General features: G+C 38.0%; 1 protein-coding gene across 5 annotated transcripts in view; it reads right to left on the bottom strand.

The window, feature by feature from the left end:
- LOC126427299 (putative zinc finger protein 66) overlaps positions 1-17,232 on the bottom strand; it is a 138,579-nt gene that overhangs the window by 36,016 nt on the left and 85,331 nt on the right. The window contains exon 7 of one of the 5 annotated variants that reach the window (XM_050089605.1): positions 14,036-14,180. The exons of 3 other annotated variants lie outside the window; for them this stretch is intronic. In XM_050089605.1, coding sequence (XP_049945562.1) covers positions 14,163-14,180 — 18 coding nt within the window. In that variant the 3' untranslated portion in view covers positions 14,036-14,162. Of the gene's footprint in view, positions 1-14,035; positions 14,181-17,232 lie in introns of those variants that run through there. One more of the 5 variants, XM_050089603.1, reaches the window with a different exon arrangement.

Below are 17,232 nucleotides of genomic sequence, written 5' to 3'. Positions count from 1 at the left end.
TTAGGCTAGAAAATATCATTAAAGAGGACATGATAAACTGTGACAGTTAACAAAACAGAATGTTAGTAAGAATTTGCTCTCCATTTTCTCACTGTCTTCAGTACTGTAAATAACTACAGAAGCCAGTAATTTGGTTGTAGCCATACTTCCTACTAGACACTTCACACAGAAAAGTAAACAAAAACATCTTTAATCTGACAAGCATTTATGCCTTGTGTAAAATTTTCTTTCACTTTCTTTCCATTATGAAAACTGCCATTCAGTGACAGATGAATCCATCATAATAAGTGACACTACTGGCAAACTCAGAATAGTTTCAAACATTGTAAATGGATAACAAATTAAAATTGGCATTACAAAATAACACATTCACAGATGAAGAAATATCACATTCAGAGAACTGTAGATTCGTCACAAAGAACATATGGAAGAAATTCGCAAAACTATTCCAGAACTAGACTCTACATTCATAAATGGCAATTATGTTGCAAACGGTACCAAATTTTTCATTACCTCCAGAAAAAGTCTCTCCCCGTAATAATTCAATATTTAGATTAGACGTACATAATAATTAATGCACATGCACCAATATATCAGGATAACAAGAACAATGAAGAAGGTAAAACAGTCCTCAGAACAATGTTGAGAAGCATCTGATGAAGTTCCAGAGGAAAACATACAAGTTTTATTAAACTTTTATCTCCAGACTGGTACAGAATGCTAATGAGAACATTTTCTGCCTAAACTGCTATTAAATGTATTTATTCACAACTGGAATTTTGACTTATGCCATACTCAAGTGACAGCTTACTATGAACTAAGTCAATGTTATTAAATGTCATGCCTAGTGCTTGGGGAGTGGATATTAAGACATGCAGTATGACATGACTTTGATAGAAATTAGTACATGAAGTACTACCATGGTCTAGGCATACAGATTATGAAGAATCCCATCTTGTAATGAATATGGAATCTGTAAACATGGTTAACACAAGGAACGTATTACCTGAAAAGGAATTGTAAAGGATTCAAACCTCACACTGAGCTACCACCTGAGAATCGTACAGCTGCCAAATTAATTTTGAACAAGTACATTCAATAACAGTCATGGGAGAAAATGTTTTTCTTTATGAATGTCTGCCTGACTGTAGATGTAAGAAAAAAGGAAAAATGGTACGAAAAAGACATTTAGCATACACCATTAAAAAGATATGAGGTCAACAATAATATGATTTGAGAACATCAGACAGCTTATGTGCCAACAACAAAGCACAATTCTAAAAAGATAATGAATTTCAGAGTGAGACAGAGACCAGTTGACATTAACCATTATCACTGAATAATAAAAGTAAGATACCTGGCCTAGAATAACCGATAACCATGTTCACATAACATCCAAAGAAATTCTATGAAAAGTTCAAGGAGGAAACAACAGCAAAAATCCTAAAATACAAGATATATCAGAGATGGCTTAGGGCAGGATGGTCCTGTGAAGGGCAGAATGATAAAGGACTAAAGGAGCAAAATACTATTGGGATACATCTGCAAAATTTTAGAAGGCTTATGACTACAAAGCAAGACTGCTTTTATTCAAAATTCTTAAAGAATCTGAAATACAGAAGACAACGCAAGTTCTCTTGAAAGAACTACTGCCTCATTGGAGTTATGAACAGACTTTAGTCAAGGCAATGGACTAAATCCATTCTTCTTTCAGATAATACTAGAAAAGTGAACATTGAACAGATGGAGCAGTTGTCAGAATCTAATACCAGAAGTTGAATACTACTTGGTTAGAAAATGGATAATGTCAAAATTGTCTTTCCAACTTTTGCAGATAATTTAGCAATACTGACAGTGTAGAGAAAGCACAGAACAGAGAGAAAGAAAAACAGTAGGCTAAGCATGACTACTCATCTTTTCTGACAAGAAGCAGTGAAGCAATAATGGGTAACAACAGGACTGCAACATCCCAATCAAATACGAAGTGTGGGAGGATCAGGGGAAGACAAATTTAAGGATCTATGAGAAGTCATGTAGCCAAATTGTGGGGAAAATGGAACCACAAGAAGAAGATTATGAAAGATTGACTTTGCATTTCAGTTAACAGAAGATGTTTATAGTAAAAATTCATTCTTCAAAATTGCAGAACCTCCGAATTGCAAGGGAGTCATCTGGCCAGAATACACACCTGAATCACAAATACTAATTTTAGAATCAACAAAAAATAGTGAAAATTACGAAAAAAAGAAATATATTAGGAAACAGAACACCAGCACAAACATTTAAATTCAGAAACAATACAGAAGTATAGATAAATACGTAGGAAAATAACTGGAGACAAAATTCAGCAAACAAGGCTAATGAGTATTAGAATACTGGAAACAAAAACTGTGCAGCAGTACTGAAACCATAAAAAAAAAGAAACCCTCATTGGCTTACAGGAGTACACAAAGACATACAAGAAACTTGTATAAATAAGAAAGATATTTAAAACCAACCCAAATACAGAAACAGAATTGAGTTTGTAAATTCCCCACAGCAAAACAGTTCCAAAAAGACAAGATACAAATTGGACGTCAGGTGCATGGAAAGAAAAATGTGTACAGATGAAGAAGTAGCATAAATAAATGTAAAATCTTAGCCGGCCTGTAATTGAGCAGGAAAAAGAAATTGTTCCACATTTGTAGTACCTCCTCAGTAAAAGCATAGCGACTGTATATGTGCTGCAAAAAAGTTACAGTGAGCACTGCAAATATGCAGATAACAGTATTTGGAGTGTTTCGTTAGGCTACAGCAGTGCTCAGAAGTATTTTGCAGTTGTGTTGGTATGCTGTCACAAAAGCTCAAAAGTAAGTAACTTGCCTTAATGGTATGGTGTTCATTAACTACTATGACTCAGGTATTCATTCAGTGATTGTTTACTTGTAGAGAACTAGAAGTATAGCAAAACAGAACACTTCCTTGATGTGAGACAAGCTGTTTTGCATGTCTTCAAGATTGGGAGGTAGCAGACTAGTACTGTTAGAGACTATCGCATATCACAACCACCAACAAGTGTTCACAGTCAATGGCAAAAACAGAAAACAACAGTAATCAATAAGCCATGGTGAGGTCATCCCTGAAAAGTGAGGAGGAAGGACAGAATGATTTGTAAGCGATCAGCTGCTGCTCCAAGAGAAACATCTCAACAAATCAGGGATGACCTGAAGCAACATAATGGACTAAGCCGACATACGACTACTGCAAAAAGTCACTTAGTAACAGGTGATTTACATGATAAATGACACAAACCCACCCATAAAATAAAAAAATAGGGACAGGATAGAGTTTGCAAGGAAACCCCAAACTTGGAATGCCAACAATAAGTCTAAGGTTTTATGGAGTGACAAAAATTAATTTAATGTATTTATTTTCTGATGGTGTCCAGTATGCAGGGTGAGTCACTAACTATTGCCACCAAGAATAACTCTTAAAGTATGGTAAGAGTTGAGAAATTTGTGGGACAAAAGTTGCAAGATACAACGGGGGCCATAATATGATGTTGGTTTTTAGTTGCTTCAGAACTATAAAGGTCAACTTTCTTTTTTAAATGGGATGCTATAGTTTGTTACATATTTTCTGATAGCAGCTATAGATACGAATCCAATGATGTGTAACAGTAAGGTCTTTGAAGGTCAACAAAGGTCATAAAGGTGGCATAAACGTCCATTTACAGATGGTGTTTGAAGTGATGATCATTGGTATGAATGTAGTGCTGCAATCTTCATATCATGGACTGGGCACTTATCAAAGCACATCCTCTGACAATTCTCTCTCGCGTATCTTCAGGTGTACTTGGTACATCTTTATAAACAATGTATTTTACGAATACCCACAAGGAATAATCCAGAGGCATCAAGTCTGGTGAACCAGCTGGCCATGGCACATCACCTCTGCGTCCAATCCAATGATTTGGGAACTGTCTCTGCAGCTCATTTCTAGCCGTCAGCAAAAAATGTGCCGGACACCCATCGTGTTGATACCACATTCTGTTCCTTGTATCTAAAGGTATTACTTTCAATAACAGACCTAATGTAAATGGACATTCATGCCACCTTTCTGACCTTCATTGACCTTCAAAGACCTTATTGTTGCACATCATTGGATTCGTCTCAATAGCCACTATTAGCAAATAAGTACCAAACTGTAGCATTCCATTAAAAAAAAAAAAAAAAAAAAGTTGACCATATCTCTGACGCAACCCAATCTAGCAACACAACACCAACGTCATATTGTGGCCCCCCATTGTCCCATGCAACGTTTGTCCCACAAACTTTTTGGCTACTCTCATACTTTCAGAATTATTCGAGGTGACAAGTTACTCACCCTGTATACATCACAAAAAAAATGAAGGGGCAAAACATGGATCAGGCATAGATCACTAAGCATGGTGGTTGAAGTGTCATGATGTGGGGATGTTTCCTGTACAGATACATTTTAAGAAAGAATATGATTCCTTGTAGGAGACAGAAAATGTCACATAATTGGCTCTTTCAGGAGGTCAACAATTCGAAACACACCTCTGTCTATTTTCAAATTTTTTCAGACCAAAATCTGAAATTTTTTTTAGTGCCTAAGCCGGAGTCTGGGTCTAAATCCAACCTCTGATACGTGCTGACTTTATGTGTTCACGGTAGAAGCTACTTAAATCAATTTGCTGGTATCTTACTGGACCCATGGTCTGAACTCCCAATTGACCTGTTACAGAAGCCTGTGGATTCAATGCCACATTCATGTGCAGCTGTGATCAAAGCCCCTCCGTATGCATCAAATACTGATTTGTTCTTCAGATCCCAAAATAGTTTTATTCTTATATACTTAGACCTACAGTATACTTTTGAGTCAAAAGAATTACTTGTCTCTTGATGCAACATAACCTTGTTTAAACTTGTACTAAATAGATCACAATTTCATATTTTTCAGTTACCCAATGGCAGCTTTTTCTGTTACACTCTTATGTTTATGCAATTGTAATTAATGCTTTCTATAAAACATTTTTGGGTGCTACCGCAATAGGACTATGTTTACACACACGGTGAGATGAAAGGAGCAGATAGTAAACAACAGTGGCAGAGTACAAATACTGTTTTGTTCTGCGGACCACTATGCGCAATCTGATGACCCTCGGGACAGTAGCAACAATCCTTAAGTACATTGTTTGATGTGAGCTCATCAGATCAAATCAAAGTGCATTCCAAGAAAACAACTGCCATATTTTACAGACTGTAAGGTGCACCTTAATGTTCAAGCAATATTTAAGAAAAGTATATTTTTACCATTTTTTATCACATTGCAAAGTCAGCTAAAAAATATTTTAGTTTATAAAACCAAAATGAGCTTTAAAATCACTGAAATTCATTATCGGAACTTTCCACTTTCCTTAGCATCATTGTCCTCTTTATATATAAGATGGTCTTCTCTACCATTAAGAGCATTATTTATGCTGACCCATTGATAGACTTAACAATGATGTTTTCTCTCACCCTACATCACAACTGCTTTACTGACTGACATGGTTGTTTGTTTGTAGATCATTTCAGAACTCCCTTTGTCAGGAACTCATGTTGGGCTTAATTTATCATACATTTGTTCCAATCTTCTTCCATATACAATTTAAATACACTGAAATGCCATGGAAACTGGTATAAGCATGCATATTCAAAGATAGATATATGTAAACAAGCAGAAATGACACTGCGGTCGGCAATGCCTATATAAGACAACAAGTGCAGGATGTAGCTGTTGTATCACTTACTGCTGCAACAATGGCAGATAATTAAGATTTAATCAAGTCTGAATGTGGTGTTATAGCCAGAGCATGAGGATGGGACACAACATTTCTGAGGTATCAATGAAGTGGGGATCTTCCCATATGACCATTTCACGAGTGTACAGTGAATATCAGGAATCCATTAAAATATAAAATATCTGACATCGCTGTGGCCAGAAAAAGATACTGCAGGAACGAGACGAAGACTAAATGAAGAGAATCATTCAACGTGATGGAAATGAAATCCTTGCTCCAGGTTTCAATGTTGGGCCATCAAAAAGTTTCAGTGTGCAAACCATTCAGCAAAACATCACTGATATGGCCTTTTGGAGCCAAAGGACCGCATTATTGAGCATATCTACGATGTCTTGCAACAAGCTCTTCAGAAAAGATCTCCACTCCCTTATATTCTTTCTGATTTATCAGCCCTGCAAGATTCATGCTATCAATCCTCCCCCAGCACTACTTCAGACATTAGCCGAGTCCATGCCATATCGTGTTGCGGCACTTCTGCATGCTCACTGGGGCCTTACACGATATTAGGCAGGTGTACCAGCTTCTTTGGCTCCTCAGTCTAGTGTATTTGTCAAGACATCAAGAAGTTGCAATTGTGTAGTAAGTCGTCCTGCAACAACAGTAAGTTCTGTATTTAACTGTCTAAATTTCTCTTTCACGGAATTTTATAAATTACTACTAAAGTGATCTAGCACAAGAAGAGAACTCTTCTTCAGTGAAATGACTTTCCTTCGTTTCAACACAATGTTAATCCATAATTTCATACCAGCCTCATTCATCCAACCCTTGTCACGTATGCTAACAACACCTGGTAGTATTTCAGGTTTCGACATTGTTCAGCACTTGAAAATGGTCACTGGATTAAGTTTAGTACCATCAACACAACACGAAAGAACATCAGTGTAGTGCATTTTTTCATGTTCACTGTTTTTATAGTTCCTGTTTTATCACCTTTCATGGTAAAAATTTTGTTACTTGGCACATCAAGTCTTTATTCACTATTTAACTTAGTTCCACATTAGTTTTCTTTCAATGTTGTATAATAATGTGACAGAATGATAATACTCTCTTTTCATACTCTTATGGCATTTTATGAGATGTTTAGGTCTTGGTTTGCATGCTAAGTCCATGACACTTCATAAACCTGTAGCACCAAACATTTTCACCCTTAATATCTATTAAGTTCCACTGCAGCACTAGCCTACAAGCATGTATTTGAGTCATTTTTGTAGTACTTGCAATATCATTTAGATGGTGTGCTTGAATCCATTTCAATACATCGTCTTTTAGTTTTGACCATTTTGTATTCAGCCATCTATTTGCACATTTAACCCTCCTCACGTTTTTCAGTTCTCCGTTACTAGCCTGCCAATAGCAAGTGTTTTTTCTGTTGCTGGAGGACTGAAATGCTGCTCAGCTGATCTGTTTCCACATTGTTCAGCATATGATATTACTTTCTATTTATAGCCTGCATCATATGAATACCTTTTATTTTTTCCATTGTGAAACTGGCTACTATAGAGAATATTCTTCTGTTGCCAATAATACAAATCCTTTCAATTCAAGTTCGCTGGCACTGTAGACAGCAATGACACATCACGGGCTAGACAGTGCTCTGGGTTTGTTATTGTGGGGCATGAGGGAGACACTGTTAGCAAGCTTGTGAATCCCTGTAACATGTTCGTTGCGCTGGTGCACTGCTGCTGCCAATTGAACCCAATGTTGCTAGTTAGAGATAGATTTCCTGCAGCATTGAATATATGGCCATTTTTAAGGCAACTGGGAATTTTGACTCAAACACTGGACTTGTTATATTAAATTTGAGTATAACACACCTCAATTTTGGAGGCAGTTTTTTTTAAGAAACAAATATGGTATCAAATCTTTGTAAGCAACACTGGAAATTAATTTGAACACATAATTAAGGTAACTGAAAATTTGTTATACATTCAAACTTTCAAATACAACAAGTGAGATAGCAATGTGAATCTAACATAAAGTGCACAGGATTGATTGACACTGAACATTTCCCATTTAACACTGAAACACTAACATCTATGTGTTTAATATTTTGCTCTGGTGAACTATGTTCCTCCTAAGCCAAGAGAAATGCCCATAACCTACTATCCATTGGGATTACTTTCCTGTGAGAAAAGTCTGACAGCTATGAGGGAGTATTTAAATTCACATTCATATAACTTTTGCACTAGTATCTATGAGCAATTTTAGGACTTTTCCAAGATCAGTGCTATGATGGCAAGTAGAATTTTTGTCACACATTTAAACATACTCAAACTCATTGACAAAAAAAAGATGAATGCGGCCAAAATAATTGGACAGCAATAAACAAAGGATTCAACAAATCAAATATGCTAACTCTGCTGACAGATTTCTCGAAAAATCAGATGCATAGCCAACTGTAAATTTGTCACTTTCCAGCTACAAAATATTATTCACAACTATTACATAGAAAAACACTAAAATTGAATTCAACAGTGTTATATCAAACTGTGCATTTCAACTTCAGGAGTTAAATATAGCACTGTATAGTTTTTCATTAATTAATTCTTATAAACACTGATTACAATACCACTAAATTGTACTACTAGTAAGCCAAAACTGCCAAAAGCATAAACAATACATCAAACTGTAAAGTGAATACATAGTTGGTCTGGAACTCAACTGGATCCAGGGTATTACAATTTGACTAAAACTACTCAATTAATTTGACCAGAACTAAATATACTGCACAATTCCACACACCAAAAGACAGCATATTTTACACTACACCATTATCTTTATCCTTAGTCAATGTGTGTTAGATAGTTTGACAAATTAACTATTATGCAGTGTGTTCAAGACATGTCCAGTTCAACTGGTTGTAATTCAAACTTAGTATGTGCTATATAGTAGCCTAAAGCACCATGTAGATGAGCAGGAAATTACAATCTCACCTGATATGATGCACTTGTTTATACAGAAATATTTCCTTGTATTTATTTACTGTAACAGTTGCATATGGTGGCAGTTTATAATGTTTTCACCGATATTTAATGTAATATTTATCTTAGAATGTTTCGTAAGGTTCTAAAGTGACCAGCATGGGAAGGTGCTTATCTCAAGCCAGGCTTCACAAAATACTCACTAGAGTACCAACTAATCCAGGAGGTACATTGAGGAAGGAAGATGGGTAATATATAAAGACAGCACATGAGACACTAGAACTGCTCCTCAAAAGTCATTGTCCTCAATATGCTCTGGTGGATAACATAGACCAGAATGCAACCCCTGGAAGACAATAGTTCTCAGGCACTCAAAGAGAGGACTGAGAGTGTGGCAAGCTCAGTAAAATCCAGTTGGCGGTGGGAAAATCCTAATGGGTCAAGTCACCTGGCTCAGATTGAATCTTTCCAGCTCTCTTGAAACAAGTAGGAGAGAATCTTGTAAGAGTCCTGTGCAGGTTGTTCAAGGTTTACCTAGCAGGGGGAGTCATTCCCAATGCCTGGAGGGCAGTGGAGGTTGTCTTTATTCCAAAGCCAGGAGAATTGATCATACGAAGGCCAAGGATATGAGACTGATCAGTCTGGTTAATGTACATGTTGGGGAGAGGAGGCTAACTAGAGCTCCTCTGCATTCAAACCCCAACACACACAACCAGGTATATCAAGCGAGACAGCTCTCCATCTGTTTGTTGGGAGGGTGGAGAAAGGACTTTGCTTTCAAGAAATAGCCCTCTGCATCTTCCTGGGCATCGAGGGGGCTTTTAGTAACACAACCTACGATTTCATGGTTAGGGCAACAGAGGTGGATGACCTAGTGACCACTATATGTAGGTGGACTAGGGCCATGCTTAGTGGAAGGAGGGTAGAGGCCTCATGATGAATGAAAAAATGGTAATTAACACCACTAGAGGTTGTCCACAAGGAGGAGTTTTGTCCACTTTATTGTGGAATCTAGTGGTGAATGAACTCATTGAGAAACTAAATTCCAGGCAATGCTTTTGCCAAGGATACGCAGATGAACTTGTCTTAGTAATACCTGGCAAACTTACTGATACAGTTAGGAATATGGCACAAGATGCGTTGGACAAAGTGCAAGACTGGTACATTAAATAGAACCTAAACGTTAATCCTAACAGTCTTGTGGTATCAATCACGAAGAAACACATCCAACACTAAAGTTGGAATCTAAAGCTTTTCGATGACACTCTACCTGCGAAGGGGATAGTGAAATATCTAGGGATAATCTTAGATGAGAAACTATCACAGACCCCTCACATTAAGAGCATGTGCTCCAAGGCGAATTGTACTCTAATGAGTACCAGAAGGGCTTGTGACAAAAACTGGGGCCTAAGATCCTGAGTTATGCACTGGACACACACCACAGTGGTTAGACTTAGGATCTCCTATGGGGCCGTATTGTTGTGGAAGAATGTACAACAGCAGGTTGCAGCTAAGGAGCTTGCTAAGGTGCAGAGACTGGCCTGCTTCGCTGTAACAGGCACAATTAATAGCACACCAATCGCTGGGACGTAAGCCATGCTGGACATGCCTCCACTACATCTTTGGGTTAAGATGAAGGCAGCAGCTGGTGCATACAGACTCAAAACTGGTAAAAACTGGATTGCATTAGGATATCTAGATACACACACACACACACACACACACACACACACACACACACACACACACTAAAACAGTGATGCAAATATAGGAATGGCTTGGGAAATGCTGCCCGACTACACTACTGGCCATTAAAATTGCTACAACAAGAAGAAATGCAGATAATAAACGGATATTCATTGCACAAATATATTATACTAGAACTGACATTTGACTACATGTTCACGCAATTTGGGTGCATAGATCCTGAGAAATCAGCACCCAGACCGACCACCTCTGGCCGTAATCACGGCCTTGATACACCTGGGCATTGAGTCAAAGAGAGCTTGTATGGCATGTACAGGTACAGCTGCCCATGAAGCTTCAACATGATATCACAGTTCATCAAGAGAACTGACTGGCGTATTGTGATGAGCCAGTTGCTCGGCCACCATTGACCAGATGTTTTCAATTGGTGAGAGATCTGGAGAATGTGCTGGCTAGGGCAGCATTCGAACATTTTCTGTATCCAGACACGTGGTAGTGCATTATCCTGCTGAAATGTAGGGTTTCCCAGGGATCGAATGAGGGGTAGAGCCACAGGTCGTAACACATCTGAAATGTAACATCCACTGTTCAAAGTGCCGTCAATGCAAACAAGAGGTGACCAAAACGAGTAACCAATGGCACCCCATACCATCACGCCCAGTACACGCTTCCAACGTGCGCTCACTGCAATGTCACCAAACACGAATGCGACCATCATGATGCTGTAAACAGAACCTGGATTCATCCAAAAAAATTATGTTTTGCCATTCGTGCACAAAGGTTTGTCGTTGAGTATACCATCGCAGGCGCTCCTGTCTGTGATGCAGTGTCAAGGGTAACCGCAGCCATGGTCTCCGAGCTGATAGTCCATGCTGCTGCAAACGTCATCGAACTGTTCATGCAGATGGTTGTTGTCTTGCAAACATCCCCATCTGTTGACTCAGGGATCGAGACATTGCTGCACGATCCGTTACAGCCATGCCATGTGGATAAGATGCCTGTCATCTCGACTGCTGGTGATACAAGGCCATCGAGATCCAGCACGGCTTTCCGTATTACCATCCTGACCCCACCGATTCCATATTGTGCTAACAGTCATTGGATCTCGACCAACCTGAGCAGCAATGTTGCGATAAGATAAGCCGCAATCACGATAGGCTACAATCTGACCTCTATCAAAGTCGGAAACGTGATGGTACGCATTTCTCCTCCTTACACGAGGCATCACAACAACGTTTCACCAGGCAACGCCGGCCTACTGCTGTCTGTGTATGAGAAATAGGTTGGAAACTTTCTTCATGTCAGCACATTGTAGGTGTTGCCACCGGCGCCAACCTTGTGTGAATGCTCTGAAAAGCTAATCATTTGCATAACATAGCATCTTCTTCCTGTCGGTTAAATTTCGCATCTGTAGCACGTCATCTTCGTGGTGTAGCAATTTTATCGGCCAGTAGTGTTTATAACAACTCCCAACTGCTTCAACAAGCCTTACACAATATAATAATAGGAAGCAGGGAGCAATGGGAAAACAGTTTGACACGATACAGGGGACATTGTCTGGTTCACTGATGGGTCGAAATCAGACCAAGGCGCTGGGGCCAGGTTGTACAGGTTTCGGCAAAGACTGGAGGGCATCATCTCTTTAGGAAAACTGGCCTCTGTATTCCAACCTGAAATTACTGCAATCAGAGCGTACGTGGAGGAGAATATATGTAGGTGCTACAAGGACCATAGCATCTACTTCTATTCAGACAGCCAGGTAGCCCTGAAATCATTGGCAGCTCCTGCAAGAGATATAAGATTATAGCAGAATGTCACAGGGTTCTGGTGGAGCTAGGGAAAGCAATAGCGTAAACTTAATGTGGGTCCCTGGTCACTCAGCGATTGGTGGCAAAGAACAAGCCAACAGATTGGCCAGGATGGGGGCCAAAGACTCCATTCATTGGACCAGAACCTGTCCCGACAATCACCAAGGCTATGATCAAACTAGAACTATGGAACTGGCTTAGAAGACAGCACATAGAATACTGGACCAAGATCTCTAAGCAAAAACATGGTAAGGTAATGATGCCAAAGCAGGGTTTTAAAAGAAGCTCTGTAATCCTGGGCTTGAACAGGAAAGAGATTAAACTCATAGTTCGACTGATGATCAGCCATGGGAATTTCAAAAAACACCTACATACAACGGGTATAACTGAAGACCGTAAATGTAGCATCTGTGATGAGAGTGAAGAAATTGCATCACACCTATTTCCAATGCATGGCACTGGAGAGCAAGAGAGACAGAATTTTCAGTGCAACTAGAAGTGAAGAAATTGTGTCTAACAAAGAAATGGTAGGAAGACTCCTTGCACTATCTAAGGGCACTGGTGGTTGGCTTTACTAGATATACAGGGAGCAATACTGCACAATAAACTGTTTTGGTGAGGGCAGTGTCTCAGCTTCTCTGCCAAAATCAAATTAAATCCATCATCCTTTGGTGAATTTGTGTTCAGGCATTTTTGACAAATTAATTATTATGCAGTGTGATCAAGATGGGTCCAGTTCAATTGGTTGTAATTCAAACTTGGTATGTGCTACATAGTAACCTAAAGCACCATGTAAATGAGTAGGAAATTATGATTTCATCTGATATGACTAACTTGTTTCTATATAAATATTTCCTTGTATTGACTTATTTTAACAGTTGCATTAACAGTTGCATACTATGGCAGTTTATCATGTTTTCACTGATATTTAATGTAATATTTATCTTAGAATGTTTGGTAAGCTTCCAAAGTGACCAGTGTGGGAAGGTGCTTATTTCAAGTTGCATTAGTTTCAGTAAAAACAATGTACTTTCAATCACTTATTTTAATTAAGTTTTGTAAGATGTTTTGAAAATGACTAGCATGGTATGGTTTCTTGAGGTTTTAAATAAGCAGTGCTGCTGTGCCTCATAGTTTTTGGTAATGTATCTGTGTTTCTCACATGGTCTGGGCCAGTGAACTGTTACTGTTAAGTCTGCATACAGTAGTTGAACAGAAGTCTCTGGACAGCCAACCAGTTGTGCCATTTCAGCTCTCTAAAATTGCATGGATGATAAGACTTTGAGCAATACGTGAGGATTTTGGCATTTTCTCATTACATTCAATTGTTGTACGTTCTTGTGACTGCTGAACTTTCACTTTGCGCAACTGATAGTTCTGTTTTGTACTGAACTTCGACTGACAGTGCCACGGCATCACTGATGATTAACACTCAGTTGGAACTTAGATTTTAGTTCCGATTTCACATTATCTTATGTAACTGGGGAATCCGTCAAATATCCATAATTATTCACATAATTGAACTGCATTATCTTCAATCTTAAGTGTTCAACCTTGCTATGTGATCCTATATAATTGAATTTAATGATTTAAAGTCTGGCCATTTCTACTTTTGTGTCTTACATTGACATTATAAACCATTCAACTTAACTTTGCCACTGTGTTTAAATTTAGTTATTATTTAGTTTTCACTGCATTAAATTCATTTGAACAACTTGTTTCAGTATACATTAACTATTGCAATATATGCCTAACTTCATACTTTTCAATGTTGCTTGACTGACAAAATCTACTGTAGACAGCTGGTGGTTTTGACAGGGTAGATGCTCAGTGGTAGATGGCCTTCACCCATGCATGGGACTGTAGAGAGACATTCCGAAATCAGCTTTGTACACTACCCTGAAACTCAAAACATCATAAGACCAATTTCAGAATATTAACATTACACATCTTGATGGAATTTTCACAGTAAGGAGTCAGCTCACAGTGTCACTAGCTGGACTGAAATCACCATCAGTGAGCCGACTGGCACACAAACTGAAGATGACACACAAGGCCAAAACATTCAATTTGCTCTTTCAAATCTATTTCATTATGGAATATTGTAATGGAGTTCCTCCTTTCAGTACCACATCAACATCAAAATGACAGATTTTGAGATGATCAATTTCTGTTCATTTTATACTGTGTAACCACTTAATAGAAAAAAGGCACCTGGACAATATGAGATGGCTGTACAATACTGCTCATATTACACTGAACTTGTTCCTTCTCCAACAGCAGCATATCAAACGTCTGAGTCCATTGAAGTTTCCTAGTGATTGGAAAAAGGCACCAATCAATCATATTCTCAATTAGTGTCACCTGATAGATGCACATAATCATAGCAAAATGAAGCACGTGCATGAATAATGCTATATGGCACATTTCCAAGATTTTAGGAAATCGATAAAAACCGTTAATAATAATGTAATAGCAGACATTTATTGTTTGCAAATGCAGACTGTTGAAAATGGTTGTGCTTTTTAATATTGCACTGAAGATAGGTTTTAGAAAATAAATAATTATTAAAATGGAAAAACAGTGTATAGCAACTGATATACAGCATTACTGTATATCACACTCTACTATAATGATAAGGTTGCCTACAATCTCAAAGTTTTAAATAAAAAAAATTATAGCAAGATACAGACTAACATTTATTGTAAACTGATTACTTTGGTCTTAAAAAAAAAGATGAGTTTATTATCAAGGTGAGACCCAAAGCTGGCACATTACACTCAGTTGGCACAATGAATATTTTCATAAAATTCCTGGATTTTGATTCTCTGTATTTCGTCACATCCAACAGATTGCCTTTCTTCTTCCTCTTCTTACAAGTTTCAGTACCCCATGGTAGAGCAACCAAAAACCAAAATGCAACAGAATGTCTTTTACTTCATGTTCAAAACTATGTTTCACAATACAATGTCTTTCACATGGATGAAACACACTTGTGTCTTGAGGATCATCACTGCATAGCTTCAACCAGAGCACAGCAGTAATTTTCAAAGTAGGTGGCATTTTGAGAACCAGCTAAACGGATCCTATTCCCTTGAAATCTTCCATCATCTCCTGAATGGTCAACTTTGAAGGCTCTACAGAGGCTTAAGCAATGACATGCTTCCATTCTAAAGGAGCCATAACTTTTGACACTTCCTTTCCTCAATCATTGCGAAGTTCCTGTCACAATGTAGGAAACTATGACTCAAACATAAAAACTTTTTATGTATTTCTACACAGTACTTGCAGTTGACCAGATAGAAATACAGTGTTAAAATTCTCCAGTTCTTGTTCTGCCCAACATGGTGGTCAGACCATATAATTAGTTTGTGTTCCATACCATCTTATAGCATCACAAACTTAATCGGACAGGAAACTATTTTGGCTGAACCATACCTTGCACCAGATCCAATCCCTAAATTTACCGTGTTAGTTAAGTACCATAGTCATGAACCATGAAATTATATGACGGTAGCTGTCTACAGCAGAATACCATGGAATGTGCCAATGTATGACAAAGTAGAACCTGTTGTAGGTCCACACATGTAACATATATATTGTTGTTCCTTTGTAACCATTTCTGTGTTGCTCTTTTAGCAGTTTGTAGGCTCTCTGCTTTTTCATGACAACTGACTAAATTTTATGTTGTGCATTTGTGTCTCATCTGAAGCTGCGATCATAAAGAATCATTACATTCTGCACAGATTGAGAATGTGGCACAGACATTCTTTCGAAGATTTACTCTTACTTTGAGAAACTCAAACTGAGTTCCTGAATCAGAGACCTGTCATCATTTGATATGACATGTGGCCTACACAAATATTTTCCTCAACCATCTGCAGGAGTGGTCACTCCACTTTCCAGTTTATGTTGAAGAGAGTTTTCATTGCTGGGTGATGCAGACTACATCAAGCAATGTTTTTTGATGCACTTCTTTTGAGTGGACTTCATATTTGAAAGTAGCTTGTTTCCATGAAGTACCATCTGTCTTACCTTCCTTTCGTCTGGCTGGCACACTTATTTACGTGGAGTTATCAAGTAAATTGACTTCTTTGTGCATCAAGGCATGGTATTCTTTGTACTGCTTTAACTTAATTTACATATTTACATCCTAGAATCCTTCTTTTGAACACACTTCTGTATTGTGTACATGATCTTGAAACATGCTGTCAATATTACTACCCAAGATTCAACTCCACATTCTCTTCTAATAATATAGCAGTGTGTATTCTACTTTTTCATCAATGATGAAGACAGAAATGTAGTTAGTTTTATCCATGTTATTCATTTTTATTGTAATATTGTCAGAAGATGCACATAAGGTATGTTGTTAGAGCAATGTACTCCACAGGGCACATATGTTACCATTCAGGACACATCTTATTCTATGGACATATGTCCTTTTACAAAACCAATCAAACCAATCCAACATTATTCCACTCACTTGCGTTGGTGGCTGTTTTGCAGGAACTACTTTTCCTTTTGTGATTTATGTTTCAATCCACCACCATGAAGTCTCTCTCTTAATATCCCACCAACTACCCCAAGTTAATTTTTCTTTTATGTGTATTATTTGCACTTTTCAAACAACTAGCTGCAAGCGTCACCTTGCTACACTATGCAATTCTTGTAACACCGGACACCACCTCTCTGCCATATAAATCACGTATTATGTTTATATTGTTCTAAAGTCCTCTTATCGTGGCATGGTGCAGACCACTGCTTCTGAACGTGTTACTTTTTACTGAACGTGTTAAAAGCAACACCAAAACCCTTTACCCACTCAACAGTGTAGTACTTGTTGCTCAGTGCTTGTTGTTATTCAATGGGGTCAAATAACTGACAACTTTCGCACATGCATCTTTAAAAGCTGTACTTTAAATTGGCCATAACTGCCAAATATTAGAAT

Source organism: Schistocerca serialis, chromosome 11, assembly GCF_023864345.2.
Source record: "Schistocerca serialis cubense isolate TAMUIC-IGC-003099 chromosome 11, iqSchSeri2.2, whole genome shotgun sequence".
NCBI classification, from domain to species: Eukaryota; Metazoa; Arthropoda; class Insecta; order Orthoptera; family Acrididae; genus Schistocerca; species Schistocerca serialis.
Note: the sequence above shows the minus strand (reverse complement) of the source record. Positions and strands in the feature narration are given on the sequence as shown.